The sequence below is a fragment of the Mauremys reevesii genome, linkage group 12, assembly GCF_016161935.1.
Source record: "Mauremys reevesii isolate NIE-2019 linkage group 12, ASM1616193v1, whole genome shotgun sequence".
In the NCBI taxonomy this organism is placed as follows: Eukaryota; Metazoa; Chordata; order Testudines; family Geoemydidae; genus Mauremys; species Mauremys reevesii.
In genome coordinates, this window is record NC_052634.1 from 12,952,212 (window position 1) to 12,967,877 (window position 15,666).

The 15,666-nt window shown below is 41.2% G+C and overlaps 1 protein-coding gene across 11 annotated transcripts in view; it reads right to left on the reverse strand.

The window, feature by feature from the left end:
• Positions 1-15,666, reverse strand: part of PRDM10 (PR/SET domain 10) — a 72,925-nt gene that overhangs the window by 43,826 nt on the left and 13,433 nt on the right. For 6 of the 11 annotated variants that reach the window (XM_039496631.1, XM_039496626.1, XM_039496636.1 and 3 more), the window contains exons 2-8: positions 12,777-12,966; positions 10,234-10,398; positions 8,208-8,267; positions 4,734-4,853; positions 2,757-2,976; positions 1,914-2,155; positions 462-665 (exon numbers count right to left, since the gene is read on the reverse strand). In XM_039496631.1, the coding sequence (XP_039352565.1) occupies positions 462-665; positions 1,914-2,155; positions 2,757-2,976; positions 4,734-4,853; positions 8,208-8,267; positions 10,234-10,398; positions 12,777-12,869 (1,104 nt within the window). In that variant the 5' untranslated portion in view covers positions 12,870-12,966. Of the gene's footprint in view, positions 1-461; positions 666-1,913; positions 2,156-2,756; positions 2,977-4,733; positions 4,854-8,207; positions 8,268-10,233; positions 10,399-12,776; positions 12,967-14,286; positions 14,315-15,389; positions 15,465-15,666 lie in introns of those variants that run through there. The other 5 variants (XM_039496635.1, XM_039496633.1, XM_039496629.1 and 2 more) reach the window with 4 other exon arrangements.

A 15,666-nucleotide genomic window follows, 5' to 3' on the forward strand; every position in this document is an offset into this window, starting at 1 on the left:
TGGGAAGAGCGAAAACAGAGCATAACACTGCTGCACTACCAGTTAGGTTATAATCAGTGGAGTACAAGTCAAGATGGCTGCTAGGAGGACACTATGAGAGAAAGAGATCATTTGCATACATTTATTTTGAGCTTCCTCACTTAGGATCTGATCCAAAACACACTGAAATCAATGAAAGTCTTTCTCCTGACTTCACTGGGCTGTGGATCAGGCCCCCCATCTGCTCTAGCAAGCTAAAAAGGTTAAGAAATTGCTCAGACTATTTTAGAGCAATAAATGCTAATGTTTAAGGCTTTGCCTACACTAAAGTTACAACCATGTCCAGAGATAACAGGGTTTCAATTTGTAACATAGGTGGGATCTTTACTGAGTTGGGTATTTGGGATATTTTCTACAATTCAATTTACCTTCTTTCCCACTATAAAGGAGAATCATGATGGGTGAGCACTGCAGTCTCTTACCTTCAGTTCCTGTTTGGGCTCCACATTCTTAATTGTTGTATAATAAATATGGTGGCCATACTGGTATGCCACCAGGTTCTGCTCCAGGTGGTTCTGGGCTGGACGCACAAACATCATCCAGTTACAAAGCGCCTCACTGGACAGCTCAAACCACAGATCCTCTTGTAAATCCCTGTCTTTTCTGTCACCCTTCTCAAGAGACACCTGAGGCAAAAAACAAAATGCACAGAGTAGTCAAATTTCACAGTGGTTACATACTGCAAAGGAACCTGAGCCTTTAAAAATCTGTTCTGACAACTACAGCTTCTCCATGGGGAAGGTAATGCAACCAGAGCTGAGATTTTCACTTTGCCCACAGGACTCTGGCAACAGATGGAACCTAGGAAGGGGCTTAAAAATAGACACAGATGGGATCTATGATTGTAAGGGACAGGCAGAGACAGTGGACCCTCCCTCGGATGGTGAGTGAAAGAAATATGTTCATTCATCTATACCTGATGTACCTCTGCAAATGGGCCATGGAAACTGGAGATGGCAAAGACCTAATGCCGGGATCGGCAACCTTTGGCATGCGGCCCATCAGGGAAATCCGCTGACAGGCCGGGACGGTTTGTTTACCTGCAGCGTCCGCAGGTTCGGCCGATCGCAGCTCCCACTGGCCGTGGTTCATCGTTCCAGGCCAATGAGGGCTGCGGGAAGCGGCGTGGGTTGAGGGATGTCCCGCAGCCCCCACTGGCCTGGAATGATGAACCGCGGCAAGTGGGAGCTGCGATCGGCCGAACCTGCAGCCGAACCTGCAGATTTCCCTGACGGGCCGTGTGCCAAAGGTTGCCGATCCCTGACTCAATGTATTAGGTTATATGGACTAGTGGTCGTCAGTCTGTGCCTCTACAGCTTCTCAAAGCTCTTTGTGGCCTCACCTCCACTGAATACAGGAGTACTCCCTGCAGGCAAATCAGTGAGCAAACAGATCAGAGCCATTCAAATCCCTCCTCTTTCATCCAAACAGATTTGAAAAAGGGAGAAAATCCCCCTTCCGTCTAGAAGTCAGGGGAGGAAGAGGCAGAAAGAAGAAATTCTGCCAACTGAAGTCACAGCATGCCACAACGCAATGGCTGCAAAATGTCCTGAGATGGAATTGCAACGTTTGTGCTGACACTCTGCTTTAGTCTACTAACAGTGAATCACAGCACTCAGTGTCATGAGACAGATCTATCACAGCACAATAGTATCAGGATGTGCACCTTGACTCTTTTGTGGCTCCCTGCAACTACCGTGGATGACTAAGTAGCTCTCTGGCTGTACCAGATTGATAACAGTTGCACTGCAGTAAAATGAAGGTGTCGAGAGATCACCTCTGATAAAATCATAACAGATTCTAGGGCATGAAAAACAAGTAGGTGTAAGGTTTCTCTCTCTCTCACTCACACACACACACACTCAGAGCGTTACCTTTAAATGAATGTAGCAGTCTTTCAGTTCCATTTGTCTGACCAGCGGTCCCTCCACGGGGCCAAACTGTGTGCGTTTGGGAATGCGTCTTTTGGAGAACACTCCCCCCAGGAACCTGTCTATGTAGAGCACCAGGGGGAGGCTGGCTCTTGCTCTGGTCAGCACTGGCCGGTTTGGGATTGGGTGCAAAGGTCCATGTTTCGGACACACTGAGGGATGCGCGTTATTACACTCTTCACACCCTGCAACACAGTCAGAGAGGAAATAAATAATGGACATGAATTCCCATGCACTGGCATAAAGAAAGGCCCTTACACACAAGATATGATCTCCCTTTAACCGCCTCTGACCTGAATATTTGCCAGAAATTGCTGCAGGTACCAAGGCACTCAAGCCAATGGTCTGTTTATGCTTTAAGAAGGCTGTCATCTTAAAATGAAACATAGAAGAGAAGCCTCCCGTTTTACTTATAAGCAAACAGTGCACTCACTCCTTGAAAGCATCTCAGAGGCCCCAGCTAATGGAGAATGCAGCTGCCCACCATCAAAGTCAGATAAAGGCTGGTGTGAGTATATATGCTTCTAGTTATGCGACCCCCAAGCATGCTCAAATAAATTTGTTAGTCTCTAAGGTGCCACAAGTACTCCTGCTCTTCTTGTGGATACAGACTAACACGGCTGCTACTCTGAAACCTATGCTTCTAGGTGCAATCCAAGGTGTTGGCTATGATCTCTAAAGCCCTGCATGGTCTTTGACTCTACTTACCAAGTGGTTGACAAAAAAAACAACCAACCAGGGTAGGGGGAAGAGGGCAATAAACTAAATGCTTCCTCTTACGCTTACACAGATCATGGGGGTCAAAGGGTCGAGGTGGATCTGGGTCCCATTCATCCAAGTCGGTGTCCTCCCCGTCTTCGTCTTCATCTTCATCATCCTCGTCGTCGTCATCATCTTCCTCTTTCGTTTCCATCCTCCCCATTGGGTTCTGCAGAGGTGCTAAAGGATCAGAACCATCCACTGCCTCCATAGGAGGTAATACCTGGTTATGCACTGGTAATGATGCCTGAGGAAAGAATTCACAACACAAAGTTAGATGGCTCTCCTACCCAGAGGGGATCAAAGCTCACAATGAGATCATCACCTCTATCACAAAGGCAAGAAAATAAGATTATTGCTAATCTACTCTTCACCTCTTTGTTTCCTTTGGTAACCAAATAGAGAATGAGGGAGAGTGAAATCATGAGTATATCATCGCTGAGGCTATGTGCCCTGTAATGCTTTACTGTTCATAGTACTGTGAACCCTGCCTGGTAGGCGCTTTGTGAAAATATCTACCCAACCCCATAAAATAGTGACACATCAGGAGGATGCACCAAATGAGAGGAATTTTGAATCTTCAGAAGGTTTTAGCAACTAAACAAATCCCACTCCCTATCTGTGCTTGAAGAAAGTATCTTGGGTCTATTTTAATTAATTTTGATTTATAAAATGCAATTATTCAATGCTCTGACATATGATCTTCTCCCTCCTACCATGAAAGCAAATGAAAACAACCCCTTACATACACACAGAGGCAGAGTTCACATTCTCTCTCTCACACACACACTTTCTCACGCGCGCGCATGCAAACACACACACACACACACAGGCAGAATTCAATAAGGCAGTAGATAATTAAGATCTAAAACCCTATAAATGTAAGACAACAAGGCTGATTCTTAATAGCTAACGGGTGTTTCGTTCTAGCTCTGATTTCAATGAAGATTTTCTTTCTCCTCATCCACACAAAAAGCAGAGGTAAATTCTACATAATGTACAAACAGCAGAGTCCTGTGGCATCTTATAGACTAACAGACGTATTGGACCATGAGCTTTCGTGGGTGAATACCTACTTTGTCGGATGCAACGAAAGCTCATGCTCCAATACGTCTGTTAGTCTATAAGGTGCCTCAGGATTCTTTGCTGCTTTTACAGATCCAGACTAACACAGCTACCCCTCTGATACTTGACAATGTACAAAAATATCCAAGCTCCAAAACAGGTCTTTCAGAATGAGAACAAGAAAGATTATATATTGTAAAACCTGTCCTAACAGACTACCAAAAACAGACCAACCGACACTGGTCACATATAATGAAAGGGATTATTGAATTTGATACTCAAAGCCTTGGGAGAATACTTTAAAGCAGGGGTTCTCAAACTTCATTGCACCGCAACCCACTTCTGACAACAAAAATTACTTCCTGCCCCCAGGAAGTGGGAATGAAGCCTGAGGCTGCCCCCAAGTCCCACTGTCCCAGGTGGGGGTTGAGGGAGGCAAAGTCCGAGTTCCACCGCTCCAGGCAGGGGGGCGAAAGCTGAAGCTCAAGGGCTTCAGTCCCAGGCAGGGGACCTGAAATCTGAGTCCTGCCATCCAGGGCCGAAGCCCTCAGGCTTTGGCTTCGGCCCTGGGCAGTGGGGCTCGGGCTTCTTCCCCGGGTCCCAGCAAGTTCAAGCCAGCCCTGGTAACTCCATTCAAAGGGAGTCCCAGCCCACTTTGGGGACCCGACCCACAGTTTGAGAACTGCTGCTTTAAAGTGATTGCTTCAGATAGAACAGTCCCCAGAGCATGTTTCATTATACATTAAACAAATATCCCCCACCCCCTCAAAAAAGCCTCACATTGCATGATAAGATGGTGGAATGGTGTAGAAACCTTCACTAAAACTTTTTTTTGCATCGCTTCTTGCATCACTCAGACATATTTAACCATCTGTTTCCATGGAGCAGTGAAATCAGAGTACCTTTACATTTAAAAGAAAAGGGGTCCTGGCAACTTACTCTGTCTGCTTGTGGACCCTGCTCCAGAGCCATTTGCTGTGGGGATTCGGCAACGTTGCCGAGCACGGAGAGGTTGGTGGAATTCATGCTCTGAGCAGCAGCAGGCAAGAGCACAGTTACCTAAAATCATAGGCACTCATTTTAGCACTGCAGCATTTCTATCAGTCACTTACACATGAGCAGTGCCCTGCATACAAAGCTTCTTGGAGATCTTCACAAGATGAAAAAAAATGCAGAGTTCTTAAGGTGTTTTTGGTAGAGATGATGGGCCTGAACCAAGTACCTGGATCCAAGCATTCCTGAATTTAAGGGAAAGGGTTTTGAATCCAGGTCTGAATTTTGCAGCTTTGGAATATTCCATCTCTGGCTTTCATCTTTAATTTAAGGTTCTTTCCAGTCTGGGATTAAAACCATGTTAGCTGCAAGTGTGTTTAAATGCCCTTTAGCTAGCTGGTTCTTCCTACAACTAATACACTGGGGACTTTGTTTTTTCTTTTGTTCTTCCCACATACACACTTTTCCCTCCCTTTTCCTTTCCCTTGCAACAAAGACTACAGATCCCTAATTTCTTCTCTGTTTCTTTTCCTTTAACAAACCAAGGGACAATGCATTAAAGAAACTAGTAATAATGAGATTAAATTGAGAGATGAAGCACTCAAAACTCGGGATTCCAAAAGTTAGCATTATCTACTGCCCTCCTTAGTTGGTTACGCGGCACATGCAGTATTTTTCTATTCTTGTTCTCCTTGTTATAGTAACACACATCTTAATTTACAATATTATTGAGTGTATTAAATTACCTCTCCCAGAGGACAATTCAGATGTGTAAGACTGCTGAATTAATATTGCAGGAATGACCTTTCCTGACTTTTGAGTGCTGCTTTCTACTTATCTATGCAGGTATTTTACATGGTGTTCATCGCTGTGCTGTCTGAACTTTCACCTTTCTTAATCTTTAACACTGCACTGGCGCTAGTATTGCATATAATTATATAAGCAGTCTTTCAACTGAGACACAAACCCTTGTCCATCTATAGAGAGGCCTTGAGAGAACTAAATGATGATCAAAAACCAGAACAAAAGGTGTGCAGCCAAGAATGGAGAGGGAGAAAGTCCCTCTTATAGATATATATACGGAGGTGGTATATGTTTTCTAATTCTAGTTCTGCTCTAAAAGAGATAATATTAGAACAGTCCAGGCTTCACTATGGACTAGAGTGGGCACAATAGAATGGATGCATTGGCCAGTATATTAGAGAGCTGTAAATTAGTGCAATTCCTCAAAAGGTTGCAAAGTATTCTCTCAGGGAACAGACCAAAAAAACCCCCGAAACTCCAAAATACATGGATACTCAAGTTCCTAGTTCCTTTGAGTTTGTTGTTGTTTTAATTGGTCTAATTTATAAAATTGCTTTCCAATTAGGGCTGCAGAGAACAGTGTGAAAATGACCAGGATGCAGCCAAGAAGACAGCTGAAATTAACGGTCTGGTATTGACATTTCCTTATGCCAAATGGCAATGCAATAGGCATCATTATTCAGTGGCATGCCTCCAGACCTGCCAGCAATGAGGAGTTCACACAAAGCTTGTGTCTGTGCATATATCATATTAGCACTTCCATATATATCACACTTCAAACACATTGTTACGCTCATCTCCATTACGCGCATTGTAAGGAATCGACATTACTTTAAAAAAAACTCTTGGAATGGCCCTTTCATATCGAGTTCTTTTGAAAGACAGGAGGAGCCTTCTTTATCATTGTAACTGCTATGATTAGTTCAGATTTCACACAGGAAATGTGTATGTATAACACCCGCAGCAGCAGCAGCTGCTCTAATTATATGATAACAGTTCATAAACAAATGGAAGTCCTAGCCTGGGAAAATGATGATATTAAAAGATGTTGCTGTAGGGGCAGGACCTTGGTGAGAGGGTTGGGGATATAGAAATAAAGTGCTTGGTCCCCACGTGGCATATCCTGTCATTATCAGGAGATACCGTATGTGTGGGGATGGGAGCCAGTATCCTTGCTGTGTTTTAAGTGTATAACTTGCATTGTGTACATAAGGTTTCTGGATTTAAGTTTGACCATACATTTATAGCTAAAAGCCTGCTGAAAAAACACAGATTATGCAGATGATAATAAGGGTGGAGGTTGTTTGTTATTTTTAAATGTGAAGCCAATCTAATAAAAAATGCCAGAATGGCAACTATGGACTGCAATCCTCTATCCACAGAATAGGTGGAGCACAGACAACAGCACTGTAAGCTTCCTCCACATTCTACCCATGTGCCTCAACCCTGATTTGGAGGGTCTCCTTCTAGCAGTGAGAAAGGACCTTGTTCTTTGTCTCTGTTCATTCCTTCGAGTCTCTGCTGTGACTGAACTGATTGAGATCTACCATCTCACTTCATATAGGTCACTAAACAGCTATCAAATGGTAATGATTTTTAAATCAGTAATGACCAGGGCTGACTTTGAACCAATAACCTAGAAGTGAAAGTGTCCATATCTTATTATTATTTCCTTGAACTATCCAATCCTTGGATACATATTAGATAAAATGAAAAACAATCCTTCCCCACCCACCCAGAAAAAAAAAATCTTGCATCATCCAGCCTTCACAACCACAGTCCTCAATTTCATGCTGCTCCTAGTCAATTTCAAACTGGTGAGCACATCAAGCAGAAAGCCTGGAATACACATATCAGACATGGACCAAGTAATTTAACTATTTAGCCTTTACAATTACTTTCCTAAGAAATACCTGAGAAATGTTTGGCAAATTAAGAACTGGATCCATAGTCCACTGATATCAGCAGAAAGACTCCATTGACTTCAGTGGTCTTTGGATCAGATCCTGTCTGAGGAAATCTAGAAGCCCAGCTGGCTACCTGTGACTAAACTAAAAACCAAAAGAAGTAACAAAACAAAACAAAAAAAATCACACAGATCTATTCTCCCATTTAAAAGGACACTGTTGAGGGATTTTTCACAGGGCCGCCCAGAGCTGGGGGGCAAGTGGGGCAATTTGCAGGGCCCCTATGGGGCCCCCACGATATTACAGTATTCTATAATACTGCAACTTTTTTTTTATGGAAGGGGCCCCGAAATTGCTTTGCCCCAGGCCCCCTGAATCCTCTGGGCGACCCTGATTTTTCATAATGTTAAGGAGGAAAAAAAATCAGAGTAGTAGCAATATAACCCCTTTAAAGCTTAAAATTGAATTCTGCTACAATTTTTCTACTCATTTATACACACATTGGTCAAGATAGCACAGGCTTGTTATTGTAAGGTTGGTTGCGCATGATCACCAAGAAGCTGGTACTGAATGACTGAAAGAGAACACAATTTGTTTTGGACATAAGTACCATAGTCAAAAACACAATCCACAACAGTGCCCCTTTGCATTCCCTGAGAGTTCCTTCACTGTGTAACTCAGGCTCCAGTAGAAAAAAAGGGCTTCTCACCTGCTGTGTTGTGGCATCCTGCTGGACATAAGCCACTTGGGACGGGTCTGTAAACAGAGACTAAACAAAGCGAAAAAGGGTTATCAATCAGGCCTCAGTTTACTACCAAATCACACAAGGAGAATTACTCTCCTGCTAAGAAGCAACCTATGTACGACTTATTTATTTTATTGAAGTCTAAAGTGTATATTACGGTGGCAGCTGTATTCAATTTATACCAGTAACCCTATCTATGTAGAAACTAAACGGAAACTAGTGGCCTCCATATAGACTAGTGGGAGCTCCATAAAAGGATAATAATTTTACATTAATATAGCACCTTTCATTCAGATACCCAACAGGTGTTTACAGACTTAACTGATCATATACATGGAATAATATTTGTCTCCGTTGCTAAAGGGTAACAACCTCTAGGATGAAATCCAACAGCTGTTTAACAGTACACACAGGAACACTACAGAACAATTTAGGGCAAGAATTTAGACATATTGGATTCAATTGAAATTACAGGGGGATTTAGAGAGGTAAAATGTTTACCCAAAATGGAGTAAAGAAGAAGTAAAGAAGTTGGAGATGGAAGACTGTTAGACTACTAAATCCATCATTCTGCAAGTGTGGGAGCTAGCCCCTTAAAAGAAGATGTATCAAACAGCTCCTATATTTAAACAATCTTTAATGGCTACAAGTGGTCAGGAAGTTGGGTTTTAATCTCATTTGAGAAACGACACCTCCAGCATTGTTTTGGTAACTAGAAGGAGTGCCACCCAGTGAACCACGATCACCACTTCTTACAGCATCTGGAAAGAGAAAACCCTAGGAAAACTAAGTACTGACCTAGGTCAACTCTGCTTGGCTTCCGAGATTTAAAAATATCACCCCTTGAAGGGGTCTGGCTGCACGATGAATAAACACAGTACGGTAAAAACTCAATCCGTGCTTTATAATGCAGTGTGCTCAAATGTACATTAGTGTCCTATTTACACACTACAGCATCTTTTGAACAATAAGACTAAGTCTGAGGGCCTTCTGAGGTACGTGATTAGTAACTTTCTAGGCGATTTCTATTCGTGAGCCATCTCCTCTCACAGCCATCTCCTCCTCATCACTTTGTTCTCAAACTGGATGGGACTCGAAGATTGCTGGCAGCCTATGCACCATATTATGAGAAACTCTGTATATACTAGCTCAGTCTTGTATGACATAGGTGGGAAATGGGGCAAAAGGCAACTCTGGTGTTGCCCCATATACCAAATACAGTTCCTTTACAATGTTAATCTGAATGCTGCCATATCAGCAAAGGGATTAAATGCTCTTGACAAGGTCTCTCTCCCTTTAAATATACACATGGCTATACACATATATATATATGCACACATGAAGATATAGATACCACAGATATATCACATAAAATATATGCTATCAGAAACAGCACTTATTAGATATGTATTTAATCTAATAATTATGCAGGCCAAAAATCAGGCCTCTCAAATCAATTTTTTTGCCTAAATAAGGATTACCGGGTTAGAGCCAATGCTTTCAGATCCTATGACAAAAAGTGCTATACAAGTGCAGAATCTATTATTATTATTAATTACCAGAACTGTGCTGTGCAAAATAAGGAGACTGTTTCCAAGAAAAGCATGGATTAAGCAGCACCTCTTCCCACTCCTAAGTATTCACAGCCTACAGCTTTTAGCATTTTATGGACTATAGTGCAGGCAGAATTTCTACAGTGATTACAAACACCTTTGATTTAATTACAGTCCACTCTAACGGAAGTGAAATAACCAGTACTTCATGGTTAATAGCCCCAGCATCCCTTGATTACCACATATGCAGAGTTGATTGGAATGAACAGTACATACTCCCTCTTCACCAATGGTTAGAGAGAGGTGGCTATGCACAGCTGATGGCCATTATACAAATCACACAACTTTGCAGGTAGCTGGCTTTAATCCTGAATTAAATTATTACTCTGTACAGCCCACAGGGGGCAGGAAGGGGACAGATGTGGAACTACACGTGCCTGCGTAGCCTCCACAGGATGGATGTAAACCAACGTGTGCTCCGAGGTGTCCACTGAGGTGTAAGAGGTGCCATCTGCTGTGTAGACCACCTGCTGCGGGGGACGGTCCTGATCATCACTGTACACAATTTGTGCCACTGCTCCACCTTCAGGGACAAAGTGCACCTGGAGAAGAAATGAAGATGATATCCTTAAATAAATGTCTCTGTGCAAGTGTCCACAAACACCCTCATAATAGCCATATTCATCATGTACAGACCTCCTGAGTCCATTCTACATTGCCAGTTGTTATGGACATAACATAAAAATCATTGTATAATTTGGACTGAGAAGCCTAATCTAAATGCCAGTGAGGTAGAAACCTGGGCATAAAAATCACTACATTCTTTTCCTTTTTACTCTGCATTTTAACTAGCGACATAAATATTTATACACAGCCATTCCTAACATTTAGTTCTTGGATCATTCTTCTCCCTTCTGCTTTTTGCAAAAAGAAGTCCATATGATACAGGACAAGCCTTGTTCATTGTTTATATACTTTTTCAATTTATTTTAATACAATTTTGTGGATTTATATTATTTCATTCATTCAGTTTTGTATTTGGATAGTAATTATTTAGTTCTTATTTGAACAGCTAAAATAGTTCATTAACTTACTGATTCTGCTGCAAGTGACACTACTATATCTGTAATGTTGGAATGTGATATGTGGGATTGTTTCCCTGTAAGATGTACATGCATAAAGCTATTTGAATGGAAAAAAATATAATTGCAAAAATTATTTGACAGCTCCTAAAGCTGCTAATGGGATACAGAGACTGCACCTCCAGGCCAGCAGTTCATATCTAGCCAGGTAGTGACTGGAAATTGTTGTCCACGGTGGCCTGTCTGAAATGAGTTGTTCTCAATCTTGTTGCCAGTAGGCAAGTGTTCTGTTCTTGACAACTTTGAGCTGAAGTGCTCAGCATTTTTGAAAACTAGGCCATTTATTTAGATACCTAAATATGGAATTAGGAACCTAACTTTAGGTATCCATTTCCAAAGTATCTTAGCCAGAGTATATGCAGATACTGCACTTTCACAGAGTTTGAAATAAAATTCATATTATTTTATTAAAACTTGTTATAAAATAATTGATTTTGTTTGGTCTTTTGGGATATTTTTTCTAAGAAAAAACATAAGCATCTTAGTTTAGGCACTAAATGTAGACCTTGAAAATAAAATGACATTTAAAAACTAATAATAATGATGAGAATAATATATAGCATGCTTACAGTGCCTTTCGTTTCCAGGATGCTGTGAAAATACTAATGAATCCTCACAACACCCCTTTGCAGTAGCCAGAGGAAGTAAGCATTGCTATTCCCATTTTACAGCAGGAGGAGCTGAGGTACAGACAAATGCAGTTTCTTGCAAAGTCCAGAGAGCAAGTTATTGGGATGGCCAGGATTTCAAGGCCTTACTCACAGTCCTATGCAAATTCAGCTAAACAAAAATTGAATAATTGTTTTTAATGGGTATTTTAAATCATTCCTCTGCACTGCTGAGACCCTGAGCAACAGTATCTTACTAATATTTGAGAAGTAAACATGCAACTGATTTTGAAACTAATGTGAAACTAATGAAACTTAGTTTTGCTGTCCAAACTGAGTGGAAAAAGTGAAACAGAAGCAATGTAAAGTAAACGAGATTTTTATAAATCTAAGGCCCAATAATAACCACAGTTTAAAAAAAATTCTGTATATATGATATTACTCTTGACAGTGATGCTTTGAACTGATCCACATTGGTGCTAGAAAATTAAAGAAAAACGGATGTGTGATGTGACTTTCTGTTATGCTTACAATGAAAAAATGGCAGTAGGAATCTACTACATATGTATTATGGTCTTGTCTTAGTCATGTGACTAATCCTACTGACATCAGTTGGACTAATTCAATGAATCCTTACAGATAAAAGAAGGATTTGGCTGTAGTGGTCACTGGAAATTACGTATTTCCTTTTGGCATCACCTCCTCCTGCACTACCACAAAACTTTAACCAGAGGTCTGATTAGAAAGAAAGAAGTTGTGGTACTTTCCCAAGCTTCCACCCATGCTTCCAAGCCCAGCTATGTCCATTTCTGATGCCACTACCAGCAGACTGTGCAAAGCTTCTTATTATTGTTGTCCCCCGGCGCTGTGTGCTTATCCTAGCAGTGAAATTGTGGACAATGTTGACGTTTAAATGGCCATTGGTAGGCTCCAGAGATCACACCCCTCAAAATGAATAGGGATAGTTAATATCTCTCAGAGCTATTGTTTCAGACTGTATGCAAACTCAGACAGAGTTCACAGCATTGGTTTACACTCAGTTCAATTGCTCAAGCTTTACTTTGCAAACTTAGTGGCTAGGGATCGATTTCTTCTCAAGCTTAGCTTCTGGAGCACAAGATGGCAGGCTCCGGAAAAAAAGTACGAGCTTGTTGACTTGCTGCAAGCAAGCTCAACTCAATCCCTGACACTAAGAAATAATTAGAGAAATTTCTAGGAGCCACTAGTCACCTGAGCAGTATTCTGTTCCTGCTCAGCAGATTCAGACCACACCTGTGGACTTTCCTCTTTCGAGTCCATCTCGTCCCTGCTGTGGTGCTCCATGGTGATAGCTAATTACTGGAGCAGTGCTCGGCTGAATAGATTCATCTGTTCGCTATGTCTCTACTCACACGAGACAAGGTGATCTTCTGTAACATGGCTATAATGAGAGAAAAGAGACCCAAGATATTAAATAGCCGAGTACATTGCAATCAATTTCAATTGTAACAGAAAGGCAGCTGAAAGGTGTTACTATCTACCACATGCAGGGATGTGCTTCTATGACAGAAGTCTTAATTTTATGAACATCTTTTTTCTCATTTCTCTTTCCCAAATCCTGCTGTACAGTATTTTCTATCTACAGTAGATGAGGAAACAGGCCAACACCTGCAAATGGCAGAGCTCCTTAGGAGGCCTGGGAGAAACAGATACTCATGGAGCAACCCTCCCATCCTGCAGCACTGAATGTGATAATTATTGCAGAGCAGAGAGAAGAGTTATAAAGATCCATTTCCCTTCCCTCAAGGTCATCACGTTACAGTGATCATCCATCAGCTTAGGGTTAGACTGGATTCCTTTTGAAGCCCATCACTGCTGCACCCGTACTGGTCAGAAAGGGTTTGTTTCTTCCTGGCAACAAGATGTTCCGTCTACAACTGTCTCAGCCTCTAATGGCCTAGGGATCAAGAGACAGTAATGGGAATTGAACCTCAGTCTTTCACAAAAATAATCATTATGTTCAGAGGCAGCCACTGTTTTCTCAATGTATTTGTTTAATTTTTAGTGCAACATTAAACCGATCCTGAGTTTAGAGGCAACTCTCTGTGTGCAGCTGGCATTTCAAATACAGTACTATTAAACTAGACATTTTTTTAAACAGAGAGAGAAGAACAATGAAGCTTAAATTCTAATCGATGTGAGCCTGGAAATCTTGACAAATTGGTTCCATGCTAGGTTTTATTCACCCCTTGCGATTTTATCTGAGCCTCTCAAGCTGCCATTGGGAATCTCAGAAGTGTAATTTACAGCTCTGCTGATTGGTTTAGTCAGTCATTCTGCACCTTCCCAGTCCTTCGTCTCCAATGTCATATTAAATCATAGACTTAGGAATTAGCATGAGGCTGAGCCCATTTGATTTTTCAGCAAGTCCAATTAACTCTATTATATACTGACTGTCTAGTTGGGCTGATCTGATGCCAGCATCTGCCTGTGCACGAGGAAGAAAGCAGAAGGTCCCTCATTGATGCTATCATTGATTTACATTTTAAAGGCAAATTATTATAGTCATAATTTAGTCCCATAAATTCTGGCATTCGGTTTGTCACTGACAAGCTAGTAAAAGGGGGGGAAAAGCAGGCATTTTCTGCCTTCTGTTAATCTCACGAACAATCAAGGAGCCTTGCAGGACCTGAGCACATATATCCTACACAGGCCTTCCCTAGAATGCACAAAGTAATAATTCAGGAAAGCTTTACTATACCGTCATCCCGTGGAGTGATGGAAAAATTAACACTATCTCCACACTGAAAAACAACAAACGGAGGCAAGAGGTTTTTGTGCTTTATTAGACAGAATGTCATGCTATCATCACTGGTAACAGCCTCCCACTGACTCCCTCATGCTAAGAAACACATTGCATGCATATGTTGCTCAACCCAAAGGTTGATGGAAAAAAGGAGGATATGTCATATGACATCATATACACTCATGCTGTTAGACTCCGGGGAAAAGAAAACAGAAATGTTACATTCATGAGTGATGGTATATATACACCCCACATAGTACTCAATCCTAAAATCTGGGCAAAGAGCCGAAGAAGTAAGAAAAAATGCAATGCCATATCAATGAGTGACGCTTTAGCCAGAGATCTTACTAGTAAGAAAAAAACACTATTAGCTGCACTGAACAATGGTCAGGGCTGAGAATCATCTAACACTGCTGTCCGAGAGGCTATATTATAAGGTGCTAAAGAAAGGATTGACTATAATAAATAATAATACATAGTATTTTGACCTTCTATAGCATCTTTCATCCAAACACCTCAAAGTGCTTTGTAATGTAGGTAAGTATTATTATAAGACTTTCTTCTTATTCTTATCAAATCCTTTCTGTCACTTTAACTGAAATAATTCACTGATTTTGTTAGCCATATGATCGCCAGGGTGTATATAATGGATTGTGTAGCGCATAATAATAATCAATATTAATAACAAAGTCTGAACAAGACAGCGTTTAGCTGTATTTATCATAATATCATAACAATCTTTCTTGAGTTCCTTTTCTATTAATTTATTCTAAGTTTTTGGCCGTCAGTATTAACTGAATAGCAGTAATTGCATAGCCAGTAGTTTAATCAATTATCCAATAACTACCTGCCTAAAACAATCAAAATAGATCAAAATAAATGCTGAAGGTTTTATTGTTTGGCTTATTTATTCTATTTACAAGTACATGGGAGAGAAAGAGAGATTTGGTTACTAAGGATCTGATCAAGTAAACCAAGCACTGAATTAAGTGGAAAGCATGAATATAACCAATTAACAGATGGTGTAACAGGGTGGCAGAGTTTTTTGACTGACTCACCCTTTAAACAGGTATTGGAATCTTGAAGGCAGGTGCTGATTCATTCCTGCTGACTCATGGTGGTAGGAATAGCTCTTCTATGTTGAATATAAAGGAGGTTGGAATGATTTCTTTGGCCCCAAAACTGAACATTACAATATAATCATTGCAGGGAAACACTAGGAACAGCCAAGCTTAGGGAGAAAGCATTGGGTTTGATTTAATTTTTTGCTGTGGCTCTGTGAGTTACTGATAAAGCCAAATCTCAGGAAGAGTGGAAGTTTGGTTTACATTCAGG